General features: G+C 41.7%; 2 protein-coding genes across 2 annotated transcripts; one reads left to right on the top strand and one right to left on the bottom strand.

Annotated features, from left to right (window-relative positions):
* Positions 1-1,269: 1,269 nt before the first annotated feature.
* Positions 1,270-15,710, top strand: cep135 (centrosomal protein 135). The gene is made up of 25 exons (XM_036141472.1): positions 1,270-1,811; positions 1,897-2,087; positions 2,176-2,343; positions 2,439-2,580; positions 2,669-2,753; positions 2,834-2,962; positions 3,043-3,258; positions 3,335-3,400; positions 3,498-3,648; positions 3,744-3,973; positions 7,124-7,279; positions 7,366-7,503; positions 7,640-7,717; positions 7,802-7,953; positions 8,585-8,700; positions 8,867-9,021; positions 11,082-11,137; positions 11,247-11,415; positions 11,495-11,605; positions 11,692-11,877; positions 12,904-13,113; positions 13,266-13,468; positions 13,566-13,670; positions 14,826-14,969; positions 15,100-15,710. The coding sequence occupies exons 1-25, from the start codon at positions 1,699-1,701 to the stop codon at positions 15,119-15,121; spliced, it is 3,492 nt and encodes a 1,163-aa protein (XP_035997365.1). The 5' UTR covers positions 1,270-1,698; the 3' UTR covers positions 15,122-15,710.
* Positions 15,559-20,798, bottom strand: chst14 (carbohydrate (N-acetylgalactosamine 4-0) sulfotransferase 14). The gene is made up of 2 exons (XM_012866425.3): positions 20,239-20,798; positions 15,559-17,671 (listed from the first exon to the last, which is right to left on the bottom strand). Exons 1-2 carry the CDS (start codon positions 20,533-20,535, stop codon positions 16,844-16,846), a joined length of 1,125 nt encoding a protein of 374 aa, XP_012721879.2. The 5' UTR covers positions 20,536-20,798; the 3' UTR covers positions 15,559-16,843.
* Between the last annotated feature and the right edge of the window lie 1,131 nt (positions 20,799-21,929).

Below are 21,929 nucleotides of genomic sequence, written 5' to 3'. Positions count from 1 at the left end.
TCCTAAAATAATGGCCCATGTCATTTTTTTCTCCCCCCAGTTTTTTCAGAAAACACACAAAATAATAAGTTATAAAGTTGATTTAGGTAAAAAAAAAAAAAAAAAAGCAAAATATGACAGGAAGGTAAAGCAAAAAAATTATTTTATATGTACATGGCTTGAACTAGTCTTTTGGAAAGAAGTGCACTGACTTGAATTATTTATTTTTTAATGAGCTAAAAATAAAGGTCCCCAAATTCAGTTTTTCTATCCGTGTTCTCTTATTTTTCAATGTCGCACTGCCTTTAAGCTGGCGTGCTCTAGACCGGTGGTTCCCGAAGTGGGGGTCCATCTCGTAACCCACTTCGGGTGGGTTACGAGATGGACCAAATGATGATCCAAATTTCTGACTACAATGTAAGAGATATACTGTTTTTTAATATAGCAAATGTTTTGCCTTTAATCATGGAAAGCATGTTCTAGCAAATATATAAAAATGATGAAGATGTTCTGTGGCCAATAGTTTATTTTCTTTAATATAAAATGACCCTAATCCAATTTATTGGGAGGGGGGTGTTGGGCGTGGGGTTTTGGGAGTCAAGTTTATTTGTAAAGCACATTTCAGCAGCAAGGCTGTTAAGTGATTTACATCATCCAACCATCCATTTTCCTACACGTCTATCCGTGCTGGTGCCTATTTCCAGCTGTCAATGGGCGAGACGCGGTGTACACCCTGGACTGGCTCTTCTGTTTTCTGAAAGTTTGTACCAGATTTGTGGAGCATAGAAGCTGAAAGCTTCTCCATGTTTGGTTCTTGGTAAAAGTAATAGAGAGGTAAAGTAAAAACATTAGGTGTACAAAAGTAAAGAACATTACAAGAATAAAGTCACACAATCATTTGCAATGTGCTAAAAAGATTTAGTAGTTCCTTAATGGAAAAGCCGATACCAAAGCATAACTTTACAAGGTGCTCAACATTCCTCATACTAACAACATGGGGTAGACTGTTCTTTTTTGTAAGACTTCTAATAAAATGACTACTTTATTCTTGTAATTTCCAAAAGGCAAAAAAAAAAAAAAAAAAACGCGCAAAATTGGGAGGTCACCAGTCTCTGGCACTGTTATTTTGGGGGTCACGGTTCAAACGTTCCGGAAACCCCTGCTCTAGACTGTGCCAACAAAAAATGCCACTCACAATATGGCTACGACGTTGACGTACGACCAGTGTCACGGCAACAACTAATCCACCCTCCGCCGGGGCAGCCCCGCTTGACAAAACGCGCGCTCCTCGGCCTCCGCCAAGCAGTATGTGCTACTTCCATGGCGACGAATCCAAACCAGAGATCAACGGCGCTCTTTTCAAACCACTTTGCGGCGGAAACCGTTTAATTTCATCACGATTATGATCATTTAACGCGGCATGCAAAACATAAACGGCATTAAAATGAAGCTGAGACGAGCCATTGGCCCGAGGGCTGGCACCATACGCGGTAATGTAGCGTTATGCTGACGTTTAATAAGCTAACAGTAGCCGCGACAAAAAAAACAAAAAAAAAACTGTTTACCAGTAGCTAGTTCAGTGATAGCAGGACCAGCTAGCTCAACGTTTCACGCAAAAAATGCGGCTGTTTTAGTAACTTGTAGTCCTGTATTATAAATGAAACACTGGACATTTAAGCACTACTTAGTTAGCGAACTGCAGGCAGTACAAAAACAACAATGAACAGCAGCTCGGAGAGGAAATTCGTCAATCTGCGGAAGCGTCTGGATCAGCTGGGCTACAGACAACCTCTTGGAATAGAGTCGCTGCCGCTGGTGGAGAAGCTGTTCAGGTGAAATACCCTCTCCGACTGCCTTAGCATCGCCATTGACTTCACCCGGTGGTGAGATGCCTGCTCATCCTTCTGTGTTCTGCAGCGACTTGGTCCACACCACGGAGAGCCTGCGCAATGCCAAACTATCAGCGGGGAAGACCGAGAAGGAGAGCCGAAACGTCGACGCTCTGCTGGAGCCCTACAGGGCAGAGAACGCCAGAGTGGTCAGGGAAAACAACGAGCTGCACCTTGAGCTCCTGAAACTGAGGGAGGAGAAAGATCGTGTCAGCAGAGGTAAAGGTTAAACCCCTCCATCCTCCATCCACCCCCGCCAGATTTCAATCAGGTGTTGTACTCGTTGCTCGCAATCTTGTGTTTCCAGATCTCAAAACACACATCAGGAAACTGGACCACGAGACGTCTGACCTGAAGTTTCTAAACAACCAGTATGTGCATAAGGTGCGCTGCTTGGAGAAGGACAGCAAGGCCAAAGCGGAGCGCATCCAGCAGCTGCAGGAGAAGAACATGCAAGCCGTTGTGCAGACGCCTGGTAACCATCTCTGAACTCTCTGGCAGCTTGAGGGCAGAACTGCGTGGCGCTCAGATCCGTTTTTTGTTTTTTTTCCTCTCTGTCGTCCTTTCCAGGTGGGAAAAAGCGCAGTATTCCATTCAGACGGCAGAGAATGCAGATCGACGAGCTTACGCCTCCCTCCTCTACGTCGGCCTATCCGGTCCAGCAGCCCGACGATCCCTACATAGCTGACCTGCTGCAGCTGGCCGACAGAAGGTTCGCTTTAAAGCTCACGCGGTGTTCTCTGTGTACACTTCTCATTTGCATCGATTCCCCCTCGCCTCACGGCCGCTTTGCTTTGTAGGGTTCACGAACTGCAGGAAGACATTATTAAACTCAAACTAGACGTGGAAAACGCCCAAGAATGTATAAATCATCTGAACGCTCAGGTGAGGACGGCTAATCCTCGCACTGCGCGCCGGCGTGGTCATCTCTCCGAATCTGACGAGGCGTTATGTTTGTTTGAAAGGTGGACGAACGGGACAGAGAGATCGAGCGTTTGAATTGCGCACTCCAGGGGGGGCGACCTCACGACGTCATTTCCCTCGAAGTCCAGAACGTCAGCAACGAGAAACTGATCGCCCATCTCAACCTGCAGGCGAGTTCAGCCGTCTCTGCCGGTGACGTGCGGAATTCGCAGGAAGGGGTTTCTCAGTGATTGCGGTCCTTGTTTTGCAGATCGAGTACCTGCAGGAGGCCAACAGGACCCTGGAGGAAAGGATAGAAGGGCTGCAGCAGAAGAAGAAGGACGCCTCCACGGAGGTGGCGAACCTCTCCCTAAAGAACCTGGAGCTCTGTGAGGAACTGACGCACATAGATCACCTGGCGAAGTGCATGGAGATGGACAAGGAGCGAGTGTTGGAGAACGTCGATACGGAACTACAAGAAACTAAAGTGAGAGAATGTTTAACAGGGAAATGTGAACTAGACTATGAATGCTTTGTGTAAAAAATGTTTTCTGTCTGAATAGAAAGAAATTCAGCGGCAGCAGAAAATCATCGAAGACTTGGAGGATATTATCACAAAGACAAGAAGGGTTTGAAAAATTGATTCTATAAAGATCGTTTGATATCAGATTTTTTTTTTTTATTAGCGTAATTAGAAATGATTTTAATGTAACGATTTGAATCCAGGAGCAGTCCGAAGGAGAGTTTCAAAGAGACCGCTTAAGAGATCAGCTGCTGGAGCTCCAGGAGCAGAACGAGAAGTTGGAGGGACTGATCAACTTCCTGCAGGACGAGAAAACCAGGCTGCAGGACAAAGTGGAGAAGACCATGGCAGCGGGTAGGAACCAGTTCCAGCTCTGTTGCTGAACCCCACACGACATCCGTTCTGCAGTGTGTGCTTTAGTTATTGATGACTTGATGCTCGTTTCCTAGACAAAGAGCTGGTGCTGGAGTTGGAGGCTATGCGGGCCAAACATGGAGTCTGTGGCAGAGAGCGCTCCCCGTCTCGTCTAGACGCCTTCGTGAAAAGTCTAGAAGAGGAGAGGGATTTCTACCGCCATGAGGCCGAGCGCTACAAGAGGGCCAGAGGAGCTGGTGGGCCCGGCTTGAGCCCCAGTCGCAGTCCAGACAGAGGCAGGAGTCCCAAAGGCAAAGGCATCAAGGTATGAGACGAGGGCTGCCACAGACACCTTTTTCTGATTAATGGACTTTTCTGTTCATCCTTTATCTAAATAACTGGGTTTCCTCCAAAAATCCAAACTTTTTTTATTTTGCAGCCAAATTGGCTTTGATTGCGTCTTGCAAAAATGGGATTTAAGACACATTATAACACCGCATGACAAACTTAGACATAGAAAGACATTGTCATTCAGCTTAACATTCACTATGTACAGACAAAAGAGAAACGTTGTAAATATAAGGATTCGTCAGGAATGTGGCGTTAAACCAAAATAATGCAATTTTATATGCACAGAAAAGTTGTAAGGCCGTATGAGCTGAGCAAGTTTTTTGTAGCAGCAGGATGTGTTGTAGGGCTGTACGATATTGCCAAAAATCAAAATAGCGATTTAATTCAACCATAATTGCAATTTAATTTTTTTCTTTTCTCTGCACTAACCACAAGCAACACAAATGACCTGTAGATATAGATGTTGGTATACAAGGAGTATTTAAAACAAAAAACTTAACAGTTTTTGTATTAATCAAGAATCTTATAATTCAACAGAACAGCTTTTAACTGATTTGGACATCAATCCTTGTTGAACATAATGAGCAACCAACAAACAAGTCTGTATGTATTAAACAGTTTGATCAGTACTTAATGCTATGGTGAGATTCCTGAAAGTTTCTGGTAAAAAGCATGATTATATAAACTCTGAAACAAGTAATAAAATTAGATTATCTCACTGCTGCATCTCTCTTCCCTTCCATGTGGAGGCAAACCCACTTTAAACACATTACCGAGAGGTAAAGGACGTGTTTTATCCATTAAAGGTTACATAGCCAGTAATTGCAGACCTCAGCAACTAGGAAATTGTGTTCTTTAAAATTTAAATATATTGCAAATGCGATAAACTGTCCTACCCTAATGTATTACAACACAATGAACGGACCATGCGATGATGCAGATGTACATAAAAGGTACAGAAACTCTCTGCAGGGGTGTACACACTCGGTTCTGTATAAGGCTTACATAAGTGAGGATAGGCTCTCCGTTTCCTGCGTTGTTTTATGCATGAGAGTCCAGTACTGAAGCTGTAAACATCCCTGTGCCTTGTTAGATTAAATATGTTAAAGTTTAGTTCCTGTTTCGAGCGTCATTCCTTCAAAATGTTTATGCAACAAGTGGAGTTCGCTTAAGGGGCGAAGAACCGGAGTCCTTCCAGCTGTTTATCCGCCCACAGGGTGTGGTAACTTTTAACAACTGATGTTTCCGCCCAGACAGACAGACAGACAGACAGACATGTCTAACTACACAGAGTGCTTTCAGCAGCTATAGAAACATATGGGGACTTTGGCTTTTCTTTTGGCTCATAATTAACACCTAGTATGGCAAGCCGTTTTAACATAAATTCGGTTTTACCGCCCTTACATTCGAGATATCTCAAATTGTTTTATGACTAGACGTTTTAGCAATTTAAGATATCTCTAATTGTATTTTGACTAGTCAAAATACCTATTCCAGATATCTCTAATTACATTCTGACTAGTCGAAATGACATCAGATTTTCCATTGAGTTGTATGGAAACGTCAATTCAAGATATCTCGAATGAATTACTATCTGAAATACCCATTTCAGATATCTACAATTAAATTACGACTAGTCAAAATTACAATTCAAGATATCTTAAATTTAGTTTTGACTAGTCATAATTCCAATTAAAGATATCTCAAATGCCACCATAATTCAAGATATCTTAAATGTATTTTTGGATAGGCGAAATATAGTTTTGACTAGTAAATATTAAATTTAAGATATCTTGAATTGTAATTTTGACTAGTCAAAATTCCTTTTAAGATATCTTGAATTGTAATTTTGACTAGTCAAAATTCCTTTTAAGATATCTCTAAATGAATTAGAGATATCTTGAATTATTCAGCTTTTCCATTTAAGATATCTTAAATTGACATTCTGACTAGTCAAAATGACGTTACTGATATCTTGAATTACGAAACGGCTTGCCATATTTCATCACACAGGAACCGGAGGCGTGCGCTTTTGTTTTCAGAGAAGCTAAAGGAGGGTGCTGTAATGCCTTGTGCCGTCTAGCATGTCAAAATCAAGAGCTAGCTGGCTTTACCATAATTTCTGAAGAGGCAGATGCTTTACCACAGTATAAAAACTGCATCTGGTTATTAACTGAACTGGTCCGGGCTGAGGAATATTCCTTATTTCCAGCTTGGACATGAGTCGATAGTAGCGCTTTCAGCTAGCCGTTTTTCAGTGCATTGTGTGTGTCGGCAGCAAGTAAATCCGAAATTCTTTGCAAATTTCTTAAGCATTCTTCAAGTATACTATTTTCGCCCTCTCTGCATATCCCATACTGAAAAAGCTCTTTCTATATTGTGGTATTTTCTTACAATTATGTTGAAAACAGCCAGGGCCATTGAATGTTCAGGCAGCTTTGGGCAGCTTACAGCCAATAAGGGGCTTACACGCAATGTCTTATTTCAGATATCTTAAATTGTAATTCTGACTAGTCATAATTACGTTCGAGATATCTTAAATTACATCTACGGATGTGTGACGCTTTCAATGACGAATCCGGTGACGTAATTTGAGATATCTTGAAAGGAATTTTGACTAGTCACAATGTAATTGAAGATATCTTGAATTATTATTCTTCCTAGAAAGAATGTAAATAAAGATATCTTAAATTACCATTCCGGATAGTCAAAATGTAGTTTTGTCTAGTCAAAATGCAATTTAAGATATCTGGAATGTAATTACTGATAGTCAGACGAAACCGAATTTATGTTAAAACGGCTTGCCATACACCTAGGGTGTCGTCTCACTGGTGGTAAACCAAGAAACGTCACAAACGGCCTAACTTGAAGCGACCCAGTCCCTCAGATTCTTTTTAAAGACCTTGTAATAAACATTCAGAGCTCATTTTTCACTGAAACGCAGGCTTTATGCAGATGTTTGTTTTGAGACTCAAACTGGGACTTGGCTGACCAGTGACTGAAGCTGGGAAGCTTATGTTTATCGAAACGCTTGAGATGTTCTCTATTTTAAGATCTCTGTTTTACTTTCAATTAGCTGTATAAATCATGCCAAACGTCTCCTTAATGTGTTACTATTTTTCAGGGAGGTGTTCAGGAGGGAGAGCTGATCCGTGTGATCAAAGAAAGGGATGAGCTCAAGGCAGCTCTGATGGACTTTGAGAAGCACATGGAGGACATTCAGAACAATGTGAAAGCCCTCACTAGTGAGAGGGAGCATTTCAGAACCCTCTTTAAGCAAGTAGGTTTCAAACCTAAACATATCAGAGAAGTACATAAAAACAAGATTACATACGCCCTGATTGACATCTACTCTTGCACCCAAAGGCTCAAGATGACCTGAAGTTGTCGCGCAGAGCAGATTTGTCGGCTGACGTCTTGAGACAGCGGGAGGAGCTGAGACGAGCAGAAGTGAAGCTTGAGCAGATGAGCTCTGAAAGGGACTCTCTGATGGAGCGGTTAAAGGTGAAGACTTTATCTGATCACTTGGTTTATTTAAAAAGTAACCTAGAAATGATCTCATAAATCCCAGTTCCCTGCTGTCCACCCGTTTGCCCACCTATAAGTGACCACCACCACTGTCCCTGCTATTAACCTGCAGCTTGCCCAGACATCAGCTCTCACAGACAGACAGGGAGAGGAGAGGAGGATTCTCGACCTGGAGAATACCATCAAGAGCGTGAGTCGGATCCACGTTCAAACGTTTCCTCCGTCAAAGACGGCGTGTTGTTCTGCCATAACTGAAATGCTTCGGGTTGTGTAGCTGGAGCGGGAGAGGTTGGATCTGCGCGCCCAGGTGTGTCTGTTGAAGGAGAGCCGGGAGGCTGCGGAGGAAGAGCTGAAGGTGCGGTCCGCTTCTGTGGTCCAAAACGCAGAAGAAGTGGCCCAGCAGAGGGCCGAGGCGAGCGCTCTCAGGTGAGTTTCTGTCTAGATCTGCTCTGTTCTGTTCTGCTGTGAGGCTTTTCTATATGAAGTGTGAAAATACTACTATAAATCGGCCAGAGGGAAGGACGTTTTATATAAAAAGTGTGTATTTTTGAAGGAGAAATGCACCTGTGAGGTTTTTGTCTTTATGATGCTGCTTGGTGGTTTTGTTTGATCTGTTAGTACAGATTTTTTTTTTTCTTCCCTGAGGACCATATCCCATAAAACATAAAACTGTACTACAGGTTCATTGATTTGGTACTATAAATTTTTAAGTCTACAGAAAATAAAGTAATTACACGATAATCCCATATTTATGCATCCAATCAATGTACTTTGCTTTGATCTGGTATCTTAAATTTTTGTTAAATTAGGAAAATGCTGTTTGATGCATTTATAGATTAAAAACAAAAAAGAAAAATCATACAGGTTCTTAGATTTGACGAATTTAACGAATAGGGGAAAGATCATTGTGACCAGAGCCAATCAACAATACGGCTCAACAATTTTTGCTCTCTGGCTCCACAGATGCTTCTCATATTGTCAAAATAATTGCCAAAGTTAAGTTTGCATGGATCTGCTTGAGGAACAGAGATTTGCACTTGTGTCTTTCCGTCTCTAGGCTGCTGCAGGAGCAGATGGAGCAGTCACTGTCTGATACCCAACGAAGGCTCTCAGTGAAGATGAACGAGCTGCATGTGGCCCACGAGCAGATTGAAAGACTGGAAGAGAGATTAGGTGGTTGAGCCGCTCCGGCGGATGTTGTAAACCTTCGCTTTAGTCTTGTTTGTTTATATATATATATATATATATATATATATATATATATATATATATATATATATATATATATATATATATATAGCAGCTTAAAAGTTTGCTTCTATTTTTTCTTTCCTGTCAGGGGAGCTGAGTCAGCAGAGCTCTAGACACAAAGAGGAAGTAGCTGCCCTCCAGAAGTCAATCTCTGCCCTGGATAGGGAGAAAGATGCCCTGCAGGACGAGGTGGACCAAAAGACAGAAAAACTGGTTGCTCTCCAGGACAACCTGTCCCAGAAGGTAATAACAAGTACATCAACATTTAACATCTATTCTTTGTTAAAAATATATGTACACTGCCAATAATCATGGCAGCAGATCATTGACATGACTGTCATCCTAATTTATGTGTTTTTGTGGTTTGAAAGGATAATGCAGCACACAGCCAGGTTGTATTTTAAAAACAACTGGACACAAAATATATTTTTTCTTTAACATAGAGTTGGTCAAGATTATACGGGCTCAAACAATTACAGGCGCATCCTTTTGATAATTCATTAAATATCCCTTAGCAAGTTGCACCTTCTGGCATAAGTCTGGCTTTCTATTAGAAATACTAGAACTCAATCAAAATAGTTGCTTCCAGACAGAGACCTGTCTTAGCGCTGATGTCAGGGCTGGTACAGAAGGTTAATGTTGGGCTGCTTTAACAGTTCAAACCTCATTCCTGATGGGTGTTGGAGATCAAAGTCCTGCTGGGACTCCCAACTGCATCAGGAAGTTGGTTAGGATGTTCAGATAACATCCAGGAACCACCAGACTTGCTCTCACCTAGAAACTGCAGGAACGCTGGTGTCCATCTTAAATAGCCACGGACTGGGTGGGTACCAGCTAAGGTTGTGAGGTTTTTTAGGACAACACGCGATTAGTTTGTTAAAGATTGGAGAGAAGCGATGAGTTGAGATCGATAAACAATTATATTAGCAGGATATGAAGGATTTTGGGCTTAACTGGACTTGGCTAAACAGCGCTGATGTCTTTCTGTTTTGAGTTCATTGCAAACGTGGATTCCATGTACTGGAACAAAAAGAAAAGTTGCCTCTAACTAAATCAGCTGTTTTTACAATGCAGAGACTTAATTTTAGATGTTAAGATCTCACCAGAACATCTTACTGGCCTCCAAGGCATCATGCAGAGTCTATTACAACGTTAGTCATGAAACTTTGCCCATGCTGGCTGGAATAATAAAGAGGAAGACTACCTCCAGGTTGCTGGAATTTGGATGCGTTTGGGTCTTTCGCCAATCATCAAGCAGACCTGGTAAAGCAGGCTAAAAAGAAGCTTCTGGAAAGTCCAGATGATGTTTATTGCAGATGTGTGGCAGTATGCAACACAGATGAAATCAAAATGGTTTCACTACAGTTTCTCATGTTCAGAGTAAGTGAGTAGTCCAGAGTAGGGCTGAACAATTAATCGCATTTGCAATATAGTCACACAAAAAAAACCCGCAATTCCCAAATCGCAGAGGTCTGCAGTTTTTGGCTATGTAACAATTAGTGAATCAGATGCATCCTTTAGGTGTTAGTAAAATGTTTAATGTGGGTTTGCCTCCACATGGAAGGGTAGAGAGTTTCAGCAGTGAGATAATCTAATTTTATTACTTGTTTTAGAGTTTAAATAATTAAACTTTTAGCAGAAACTTTCAGGAATCTCACCATAGCATCAAGTACTGGTCAAAGTGTTTAATACATAGACTTGTTGGTTGCACTTTATGTTCAACAAGCTGTTCTCTTGAATAGTATTCTGATTAATAAAAACATTAAAAGTTCTTGTTTTAAATAGTCCATGTTTACAAACATCTTTATCTAGAGGCCATTTTTGTTGCTTGTGGTTAATGCAGAGAAAAGTCTAAATCAAATCGCAGTTTTGGTTGAAATATATCGTAGGCAGAACGCAATCATTTCTGCTCTGAGTTGAGACACAGTGGCTCTTTTAGCACCTGATCTGCTGAGCGATGAAACGGATTGATTTGTTGTTTGTATATGTTTAAAAAGACATGATAAATTATACTGAAAAAAAAAAAACGCATTAAATCGCAATATTAAGATCAAAAATCGCAATTAGATTATTTTCCAAAATCGTTCAGCCCTAGTCCAGAGCACCGTTAGCTGTTTGGTACACACAGCATGAGCTATTAAACATTTCAAAGCCCAAATCAGTGATTTACCAGCTCATAACGCAGTGTAGTGTTTTTAAATGCGTTTGTGTTCTATATTTATGTAAGCACCTGGACTAAATCATTCGTAAATCTGTCATAGTAGGTTGTACTAATGAGGAGCACTTCTTTGACGTCTTCACAGGAAAAAACCCTTGAAGATGTGAGACTCACTGTCAAAAACATGGACAATTCACTGGCGTGAGTACCGCTTTTAGTCGGCCCACGTGCCGACAGCAAAAGCCCCTGCAGCATGTTGCTACGATTTTTCCCGCTGATGAAACAGCTGGGATTTCCTCATTTCGTTCAGTCAGCTACAAGGAGCCCTGAAGAGCCGTGAAAGGGAGGTCAGCAGTCTGAGGAGGCAGCTGGACGCGTCTCAGGAGGAGCTGGCCGCTCTCAGGAGAGACAAGGAAGTCACACTGAGAGAGAACAGGAGGCTGCAGGACGACCTGGCCACCATGACCAGGGAGAACCAAGTAGGCGCAAATGTTCACTCCCTTTTGTGTTAGAAAATAGGAGCAAAAACACAAACCTGACCAACGTCTCCATGCCCAGGCTGTGCATTTAGAAATGGAGGAGGCTTTGCACGAGAAGGATGAGTTGAAGCTGAGGGTCCACGCCTACATCTCCGAGGTGTCCAGAATAGAGAAACTGATGGCCACGAAGGTAGGAGAAAGGTCTTCGGTGTGTTCTGTCCGCTCCTGGCCTCTCTGGAGAGCGTTACCCGCTGACTGTCGAGCGGTGATCCTCAGGAACAAGAGAGCAGGGATTTACTGGAGCGCTTCAAGATGGCCCACTCGGGGATGCAGGAACAGGAGCAGAAACTGCACCAGGCCGAAGGCCTCACTAACTCCATCCGCCTGGAGCTGCTGTCCGCCGACACAGAGCGCCGGCAGCTCCGGGATTCTGTCGGACAAAAGGAGAGAGAGATCCAACAGGTGTAGAGACAACATCCAGATTTACTCCAAGCATACAGGACTGTCTCAGAAAATTAGAATATTGTGATAAAGTTCTTTTATTTTCTGTAATGCAATTAAAAAACATGAAATGTCATACATTCTGGATTCATTACAAATCAACTGAAACATCGCAAGCCTTTTATTGTTTTAATATCGCTGATTATGGCGTATAGCTGAAGAAAACTCAAAAATCCTATCTCAAAATATTAGAATATTTCCTCAGACCAAGTAAAAAAAATGATAACAGCAAAACAAAATCAAACATTTGAAAATGTCCATTAATGCACTCAGTACTTGGTTGGGAATCCTTTTGCACAGATTACTGCATCAGTGCGGCGTGGCATGGAGGCAATCAGCCTGTGGCATTGCTGAGGTGTTATGGATACCCAGGATGCTTCAATAGCGGCCTTTAGCTCATTTGCATTGTTGGCTCTGGTGTCTTTCAGCTTCTTCTTCACAATACCCCACAAATTCTCTATGGGGTTCAGGTCAGGGGAACTGACAGGCCAATCAAGGACAGTAATGCCATGGTCAGTACACCAGTTACTGTGAGAATCTTATGTCGTCTCTTAACCACTACCATACTTGGGATTTAGTTTACTGAACCAAGCTGAGTGTTTTTCAAGGCTCAGGAAACCCTGCAGTGTTTCGAGTTAATTAGTCGATTCAAGTGATTAGTTGAATAGCCTACTAGTATACTTTTTCACGATATTCTAATATTTTGAGATAGGATATTTGGGTTTCTTAAGCTGTACGCCATAATCAGCGATATTAAAACAATAAAAGGCTTGCGATATTTCAGTTGATTTGTAATGAATCCAGAATGTATGACAGTTCGTGTTTTTTAATTGCATTACAGAAAATAAAGAACTTTATCACAATATTCTAATTTTCTGAGACAGTCCTGTATATTTGAGTTGTTGGGTTTTTTTTAAGTCCGGTGTAATAAAATGAAATTCCAGTCTCAATGTAGCTTCTCTCTCTCTCTCCCCCTGTCCCTCCCAGCACATGCAGGCACTGCAGGCTTATGAAGCCCAGGTGTCCTCACTGGTGCGCGGGATGTCCCGACTAGACGAGGAGCTTCGCAAAGCCCAGGAGGAGAAGGCCGCTCTCCTTTCCGATCTAGCTTCCGTCAGGGAGCTCTGTGTCAAACTAGACTCAGGAAAGGACCTCACCGCACGGCAGCTCACCTCCAAGAGCATGGACCTAGAGAGGGTGAGTAAGACTCGGTGTTTTAAACTAGTTTCCCTCCAAACACGCTTCCACTCTTGGCCGAAGCGCGTTGCTCTTGGTGACGAGAGCCGTCTGAGCTGCCTGAGGCGTCTGCGGGTCAGTGGTGTGATGGTGGTTTCTCCCTCTGCCCTAAGGTCACAGGAGAGCTGGAGGACGTTCGGTCAGAGGTCGAGGTCCTGAAGAAGCAGCTGGCCAGTGAGAGGCTGACGGTGCGCAACCTGGAGACGCTGCTGTCCACCAACCGGCAGAAAGAGTTCCAGACGCATCTGACTGCCAGCGAGAGAGAGTCTGAGCTCAAAGCCCTGCGCGACAGGCTCACTCTAGCTGACAGCAAAAAGTAAAAGACAAGTCCAGTTCCCTGCGCTGGTTTGAGCTCAATAAAATCTTTTTTTAAAAACGAGGAAGTTAAACGCTTGTTTCATATGTGCGTAAAGTGCAGAGCACACCAGGGAGGTGTCGCAGCTCCGCGGCAAAGTGTCTCAGCTGCAGACGGAGATGGACGTCCTGAAAAGACAGCTGACCACCGAGCGCTTTGAACGGTGAGCTTATTTCTATCAGGAGAAACTTTTTTACTGCTGACAATTGGAAATGCTGGAGTTAGTAAAAAAAACAGGGCTCCTGCACAGTCTGGAAAAAAAAGCATTTTGATAAATTTATGTTTCAGGTCCGGATAATTCTAGGAAAAGGAAATGCAGATTATGAAAATATTTGTACTCCCAGGGTTTATTACCTATTCCGTTGTCTAGTCCATTAGCTCTTCATTCATGGATACATCCGTCGATCATCTGTTTTTTTTTCTCCTTTTCTTTTTAACTGTGTTTTTTGGACTATAAGTCACACTTTTTTCATAGCTTGGCTGATCCTGTGACCTATAGTCGGGTGCGACAATTTCTTTTAAGATGAGAAATGTGTGGGAATCCTGGAAAAAGAAAGCAATTCTAGTCACGCAAACAACTGGGAACTTTCTTGACCAACTGCTTACTTGTGTAATTAGCAAAATAAGTGCTTTGAAGTTTTCAGGTGATTGTTTATTTTAACTGTGAACCATTAACCTGAACATTTCCGGAAAGGGGGATATAGGAAAGGATTAAGCTTATATTTATCGTTTACATTTTGACATCGCTGACAAATCCCTGCTTACCTTGATGCAGAAGTCATCCTCTCTCTGCTGCAAGTCGAAGATTTCTATAGAAAATTTCTATATTCAGTAAAAAAAGCTCATTTAACTTGTCTATATATAAAAATGTGTGTATACAGATACTTTAAAAATGGCTCGTCTTGGGCAATTTTGATAGAAACACCAGGACATGACTTTCAGTTTTAATGTAAAAAAATGTGGATTTTTTTGTTTTTGTTTTAGCACCAAATGATATTCCATTTTTTATTTCCAAAAACATTTTTCCTCTTTGTTGAAAATAGCCTTTTTCTTTTTCCAGCAAAACTTAGAGGTTTTATATTTTGGTTTTGACCATTAAGACATGAAGTTGATGAGTGTCAAATACTGCAGATACTTGTTAAAACCACGCATTTCTGCAGTCACCTGCTGAAGATTTTACTGTGGATTCTCAGCATCGAAGCTCCTGAGATGCGGTTGGGCTAACTGATGTGTTGCAGCGTGTACAGGAGCATACATGCAAATAGACGAATAGTTACTAAGGGTGCGATCCGAACATTTCTGCCACTGTCCTCCTCAGTGAAAGAGCGGTTCAGGAGATGCGTCGGCAGGGATTGTCATTTTCATCTCTGCAAAGCTCGTCTCCCCTCAGCTCGTCCGGCGGCTCTCACCAAACCTCTGCAGAACGCTCCATCCTCCGAACCCACGAACAGTCCACAGACAAGTAAGGTTTGGTCGTGAAGATGGTGAACTCTGTTGCTCTATCATAAAATCCTTCGTTTTAAACTGTAAATGACAAACTGATTTGTTTTTTATTATAATATTTTGAAACCTTTCTTTCTTCTCCCCTTCAGGAATGTTAGCTTCAAGGATTAAAGACAAATGAAGTTGCAGTGAGTCAGATCAACTCTATAAGTTTATAGTTGGATATGAAGTACGAAGGCTTCCACAGACCTCGATGTGACGTAGCCTGAAGCACGCCTCTGTGTTGCTAAAGTGTACTAACCAAGCAATGTCTCAAATCAGGGAAAAAACTGTTTTAATCCTGAAACTAAATGTTTTCCTATTCCAAATATTTTATATATATAACTCTTGTTGGTATCAGGTACATTAACAGGTCAAACATGTCTGAAAGGAGTTTTATTCATAACATTCCTAACCCCAAAAACTAAACTAATGAAATGGTATGTATGTCCGGGAGTTCTGTGAATTATTCATTGATATTCTTGTTTTGTTTTTTTTATGCATTCTAATAATAAATTATTTGTAAAAAATAAAGGGAATAAGAATCACAAAAGAAATGGATGTACATATTTACAAAGTTTCTCAGTTTTATTTGATGGAAAACAATTTCTAACATGAACTGTAAGGCACAGAGGGAAAAAAAAACAACTCATCAGCATGAATGTGCTGTTATTTGGAGTCTTTAAATGATTCCTTTGAATTGTGTTTTTTTTTTTTCAGGGGAGTTTTCGCAGAAGATTGATAATGCAACTGAATTTTAAAACCAAGAATTAATTTGTGGATTTAATCTACCCTGGTTTAAAATGATAAATGCAGGTCTAAATGCAAACATGTATCCGAGTAATGGTTAAACTGTGACCAAGGTTTTTTTTTTTTGTTTTTTTTTTTTCTTTTGTATGGCCATGGAGATGGTTCTGGCATAATTCCCTTTTTAAATGGATGGTTTTCTCTTGGGGTTCTAGCTTGTAAACCATAAACTCTCAATAGGGTTGAGGCCCTTCAATAAGCCTAATAATATTCTGACCTATCCATTCTAAAACGAAGCTTTGGTGCGTGTCAGGGTTCATTGCCCAGTTGTCCATTTTCAACCACCCGACGCAAACCGTTGCTCTCAGATGAAAGGAAATTGGTGAGGATGTCCAAGATGCACCAAGGCTCAAAGTGGCCATAAACAGGAAAATGGAGGACCGCTAAATGTTGCTGTGCACAGTGAAGCCAGTTTTTATATCAGCAGTGACTGAGAAGGCGGTAACTAAGAAGGAAGCCTCTGCTCCATAAGCAACATTTTATATCACCACTGAAATTTAGACATCTTTTGGAAATAAACCATTTTGGGAGAGGACGAAAACCGGGCACCTTGGCTATACTGTCAAAAAGAGGAGTCAAGCTAAGGCTTTCAAACATAAAAACTTTCGAGCAAAAATGTTGACACTCATGCAGATTGGAGGAAAAAACCCAGTTTTTGTTCAAACAAATCGTTAAAAGAACCAAATTACGGTACAGAGATTCATGCTGACGGTGAATGCGTGCCAACTTCTAGCTAGGTCTTGGGTTTAGCCTGCTAAACCACAGAATGTCCACAGAACACTGTTAAAAATTGACCTTCACCAAGGTCAGCAGTACCATAATACTTCAGTCACTAGAAAATGAATTGCTCCGTTCAACTGCAACAGTCCCAAAAAGATTCAGTGACCCTTTTCCTCATGTACTCACTGTGAAGCTTTAGTGGTTTTGAACTCGCTGGTGTAACAACGAATACAACATATTTAACATCTCTCAAAATACAGCCTTTTTACTTAGGAATAAAAAAAAACACAAACTGAAATAAAATAAAACTGCAAAACAGAACATCTTTTAATGCCTGCAGTGTTCAACGGTTGTGTTTGGGAGGGGGTAGGCAAATAGGGAGAAGTCTAAAATGTACTTGGGTAGGAGCTCCCTGAGTAGCTTCTGCGGCAAAGTGCACAAGTAATAGTGTAACGTTTCCGTGGTGACGGGCTTGTACCACGTTTGCCTCTCCGGGAAGCGAACAAAGGGAGGCGCGCCGATGCGCTGCAGCACATAGTCCGAGTCCCTTTCGAGGTGCTCGTAAGAGCCGATGAAATCGTAAGAAACGGCACACGGCTGGCACAAGTTGTAAACGGGCATCCAGTGCTCGTTCATGTGCTCCGCATCCTCGTCTAGCAAGTAGCGGACAAACTCTCCGAAGGTCACGTCGTCCCCCGTCAGGGACGCCTCCTTGGCGCGGCCCTTTCGGTACCGCCTTACGATCTCCACTCCGTATTTCTTCTGGTAGGACTCGATCTCCCCGAACTTGTTCCTGTAGGCGGAGAGCAGTCGCTCCATGGGCTCCCGCACAAACATGAACTTGAAGTAGTGCTTGAGGCGGTAGCTGATTTCCTCCGGCTTCAGGGAGGACAGAAACAGCAAGTCGCTGCGGTGGTCCATCTTGATGTTGACGTCCACGCTCTCCAAGGCGCCGCTCAGGACCTTCAGGACTCTCTTCCAGTTGGAGCAGGCCACCTTGGGGACGTAGCAGTAGAGGAAGCGGTACTCGTCGTTGACCAGGATGTGCTGCAGCACCGTCTTCCTTTGCGGGGGGCTCAGGGACCAGATGCTGTGGGGCATGTTCTTCTGGCTGCACATGGTTCTGATGGTGCGGTTGCGGATCTCCTGGAGGATCTAGATGTGAACGAAACCCAGGCGAATTAAATACGTTCCACTAGTTAACAGTGCTTTGCAAAAGTATTGATACTTCCTGGACTTTTCCTCATGTTATCACATTACAACCACTAAGGTAAATGTATTTTATTAGGAGTTGTAATGTAATGGTATATATGGTTTTCATCTGAAATGTGCCATGCATTGGTATTATGCCCCTCTCTATTGGTGTACGCCTCCACCAGGATTGCAGATCTAAAACTTTTTGTCCATTTTTCTTTGCAAAATAACTCGGGACTCAGTCAGATTGGCTCTCTGAAAAGCAATTTAGGTTTTGCCCCCGATTCCCAGTCGGATTCATCAGTAAACTTTGACGTCGTCATTCTAACAATTGAACTTGTTCTAATAGAAATCACTGCATTGTAGCTCTCATTGTATGTTTAGCCCTTTAAAACCTGATTCAGGCAATTGTGAGGACACCTCACATTTTAAAAAATAATAAAAAAAATGCAACCAAAATCTTTTTGGTTGCATTAAAAAAAATAATGAAAAGGCAGGCGTTTTAAATTTTCTTTGTATTGTAATTGATATGTTAAACCAAACAAAAAATACATTCTCCTCATGTTGTCTGCATTTTTATATTGGGTGTAAAAAAAATCTAATTTGTATGTTGCAAACTGTATCTTCAGAAAAATACCGACTTTGTGGAAGATGTAGAGGTCTCATAAATATTTGTATCAAAAAAATTATACATTTGGAGTTATATGATAATCCTCCACCACAGTCTCTAAACTTTTGCAACCTCTAAGGTTTTCTTCCAGGATTGCCTTGATTTTTAGCTTTATACATCTTCTCATCAACACTGATCAGGGGAAAATCCTCCCCACACCATGATGCCGCCACCACCATGTTTCATTATAGGGATGTTGTTGTTTTTTTGGGGGAGGTTCTGACACACAGTTGAGGCACATAAAGCCCCCTCAAAAAAAGATTACCATTTGATCTAACCTAATCAGAGTACTTTCCTTGATGACCTGCTTTCATAGATTGTGGTAAAACTAGTGACATTCTTTAAACAGTGGCTTTTGTAAGCCACCTTTCCATAAAGGCCAGATCTGTGGAGCACACCGTCGCTGGCAGGTGCGTCAGTTCAGGTGGAGGGCCACGTCTCGGTAGGTTTGTGCCGTACTCTTTCCATTCGCAGAGGATAAATTTAAAGCTTGGTATTTAGTTGTATAACCTAACCCTATTTTAACCTTCATCTCAACTTGATCTCTGAAGTGGATGCTAGGTTTCTCTTTTTAATAAAGCTGTTTGCTGTTAAATGGTTTAAAAAAGGTGAAAGAAACTGTTATTAATTGTCCCTGTCTGGGAGCTTCAGCGTAGGCTAGTTTGTTACCCTCTCTGTAAAGCAAGGGTGTCCAAACTGAGGTCTGGGGGCCATTTGCAGCCTCTGGACTGATTTTGTGTGACCCCCCCCAACTGTAATTCAAGAATGATTTGGCCCACCTGCAGGGGTAGCTAATGCAGATGGAGCCTTTTTAATGAGAGCAAAATTATTACGAACAAGTTAAGATCTTCTTGTACTTGAAAATGTTAGGTACCACACAAAGTATTCATCTTTTATTCATCCATATGCTTTAAAAAAAAAGCATATGGATAAAAGATAAGTCGTATTGATCGATATCAATAATTATCAACAAATTCAAAACATATAATTTAAATGTAGCACAGGCCATTCTATACTGTTGCTTAGCGGCCTATTTTTGGATACAGAACACACAAACACTGAATTTAAACTCAACCCTTTATTCAACCAACTGTTTACCAAAACCGCAGGTTTTTAAAAAAGGGAAAAAAAGAGCACTTGCTCTCTGAACTCTTTGAAGGGGGCTACACGGCTAAAATGCAAAAGGAAGGAAACTTTTATTCTATTGAACTTTCTATTGACCCTTTTTTCTATAATCGATATACGTCTATCAATCGATGTATATCATTATTTAAATTATCGGCCAGCCCTATTTTTCCCTCTAATAGAATTAGACAACTAGAGCAAGTGTTTTCAAAGAAAGAGCGACCCAAGTCTGTTTTTTTAATGCTGCGAATAAACAAAATAGTTTGGGTTTTTTGTTGTTATTGAGATGGTCATCCATTTAGCAAAACAATTTGGCAAGTGTGCGAAAGTTTTGACTCTACCATGATTTATGCACCCCATTCCTACAGAGAATCTGACTTTAATTAAAATGTTGCAGGATCATATTTTGTGGAGCAGGTAAAAAAAAATCCCACTACAATCCAGGAGAAATTAAATACATTTTATTTTTATGTCTTTGACTCGAATACTTTTGACTTGATCATTTTGGCCCACGTGACAAAAAGTTGGGACAGCCCTGCTGTAAAGTAATGAGACTTTTTGAGCCAAATTCCTATTCTCTGCATCCGCATTGATAATCACATTTCTCTACACACGAATCGTTAAGATAGGGGTGAAGAAAACTTTCGGTGAACTTGTTTCGACAGATGTTGGTTGAAAGAAAGCCAACCAAACCTCTCCAGTGACTCCGAGGAGAACATCTCCACTCGCGTACCTGGGAGTCCACGTCCGCGCCATCTGCGCCGTTTCTTCGGCTCTCTCTGATGAGCTCCAGGCGCCTCGCGTTGCCCCGAGGAGAAGGCGTCTCCACGCCGTTCAGCATTCCTTTCTCTATCATGAGCAGCAGGCCTCCGGAGGCGACGATCACCAGGAATGTTAGCACCGAGGGCAGCACGGCGGAGCCGCGGCGGACGGAGCCCGGGCTCGCCGCGCTCCTGAAGCTGGTGACGGAGACGCCGCGCACTCCGTCGCTCCTTCGCTTGCCGTAGTCCTGCTGCCTGCGTGGAAGCATCCTGCCTGCGTCCTGCTCGCTCGCCCGGTGTCTGCCACTTTTTTGGAGACCATAAACTCTTGCAGCAGCTCCGTGTGGAAGTTTCCGCTCGGTACCTACCACGTACCTCCGCTAAGGCTCAAAGTAAGTTTGCAAGCGTGTCTCGCAAAAAGTCCCGTTTGGATCGTCACAATAAAATCCCCCCCAACAGTGTTATCCCAAATAGCGGAGAAACGCACATTAAATATGTGCTGTGCAGTCTGGAGCACGGCACATGTCATTACTCATTATTTCTCTCTCGGTTTATATTTTAAAATGTGGTTTAAAATACATACTTTCAAAATAAAACCACCATGCAACATAAAATATACTAAAAATACAAAGGGATCGATCCACTGAACAGCAAATTATATTAAACCCTTGAAAATGCATAAAGATTTCAGATGCGTGTATAATAACGGGTTTAGTGTCCGGAATGTTTTTTGCTGTTGTTGTTGCGTTAACAGCAGACCTCTGTAGTCCTCATTTCCTTTCCAGCTGGGAAATGTAGTTTTTCTTTAACATTTATAGAACGTGTGGTTCCACAGTTCAGTTTAACTCAAATATATGATTTCACTCTACGACGCAGAGCCTGAATATTAAGAGCCCTTGTTAATTCATCCTTTTAGATGGGTTCCAGTCTCAACATCTTTAAAAAAGTAAGCAAGATACATGTAATTTGTACGTTACTGCTAAAATGTTATTCTTAATCATTGCACACAATTGTACCCCTGTATTGTTTCTATTTACATTCCAGAGGAAGACTGCCTGTCCGTCATTCATGAGGAACCAGAGTCTTTTTTTTACATTGACATCCGGATTTAGCTTTTAGCTCACTGGAAGAAAAAAAAACAAAAAAAAAAAACATATAGGTTAACTTTTTTATGTTGCAACTGGTTATAGGTTAGTGTGATAATTTGACAGTATAACTTTGAGTAAAATTACAAATGGTTTCAGTAATAAGCATAAATAAAATAATAAACACTGTTTGCTACTTAACAGACAGGTCGCTCAAATAAATATAATTGTAAAACATTGCTATATTCTTAAAACTGATGGGTAGCACTCTTTTAGTCCTGACACCATGACTTTTGTTGTTTTTCACACCCAGACATATTTACAGCTGAATTTCATGCAAGGGAAAAGTGTACTGTGGTAGCCCAATATCAGCCAGCTGGTTGGCAGTTAAGAAGAATCTGACATTTTCTCTGGCTTTCTCTGAAAAGGACCATGAAAATGGTATGTAACCTAACCAGCCTATGCCTAGTAGTAATGACATCTAAAGCTATCTGTTGGGAATCAGAGCACACGTCCTGCATTCCCTTGGTGAAACCCACAGCCACTCTGTTAATCAAAATGAGCTGTTTTTTAAATCC

The sequence above is a fragment of the Fundulus heteroclitus genome, chromosome 9 (genome assembly GCF_011125445.2).
Source record: "Fundulus heteroclitus isolate FHET01 chromosome 9, MU-UCD_Fhet_4.1, whole genome shotgun sequence".
NCBI lineage: Eukaryota > Metazoa > Chordata > Actinopteri > Cyprinodontiformes > Fundulidae > Fundulus > Fundulus heteroclitus.
This window is presented reverse-complemented; position numbering and strand designations above follow the sequence as displayed.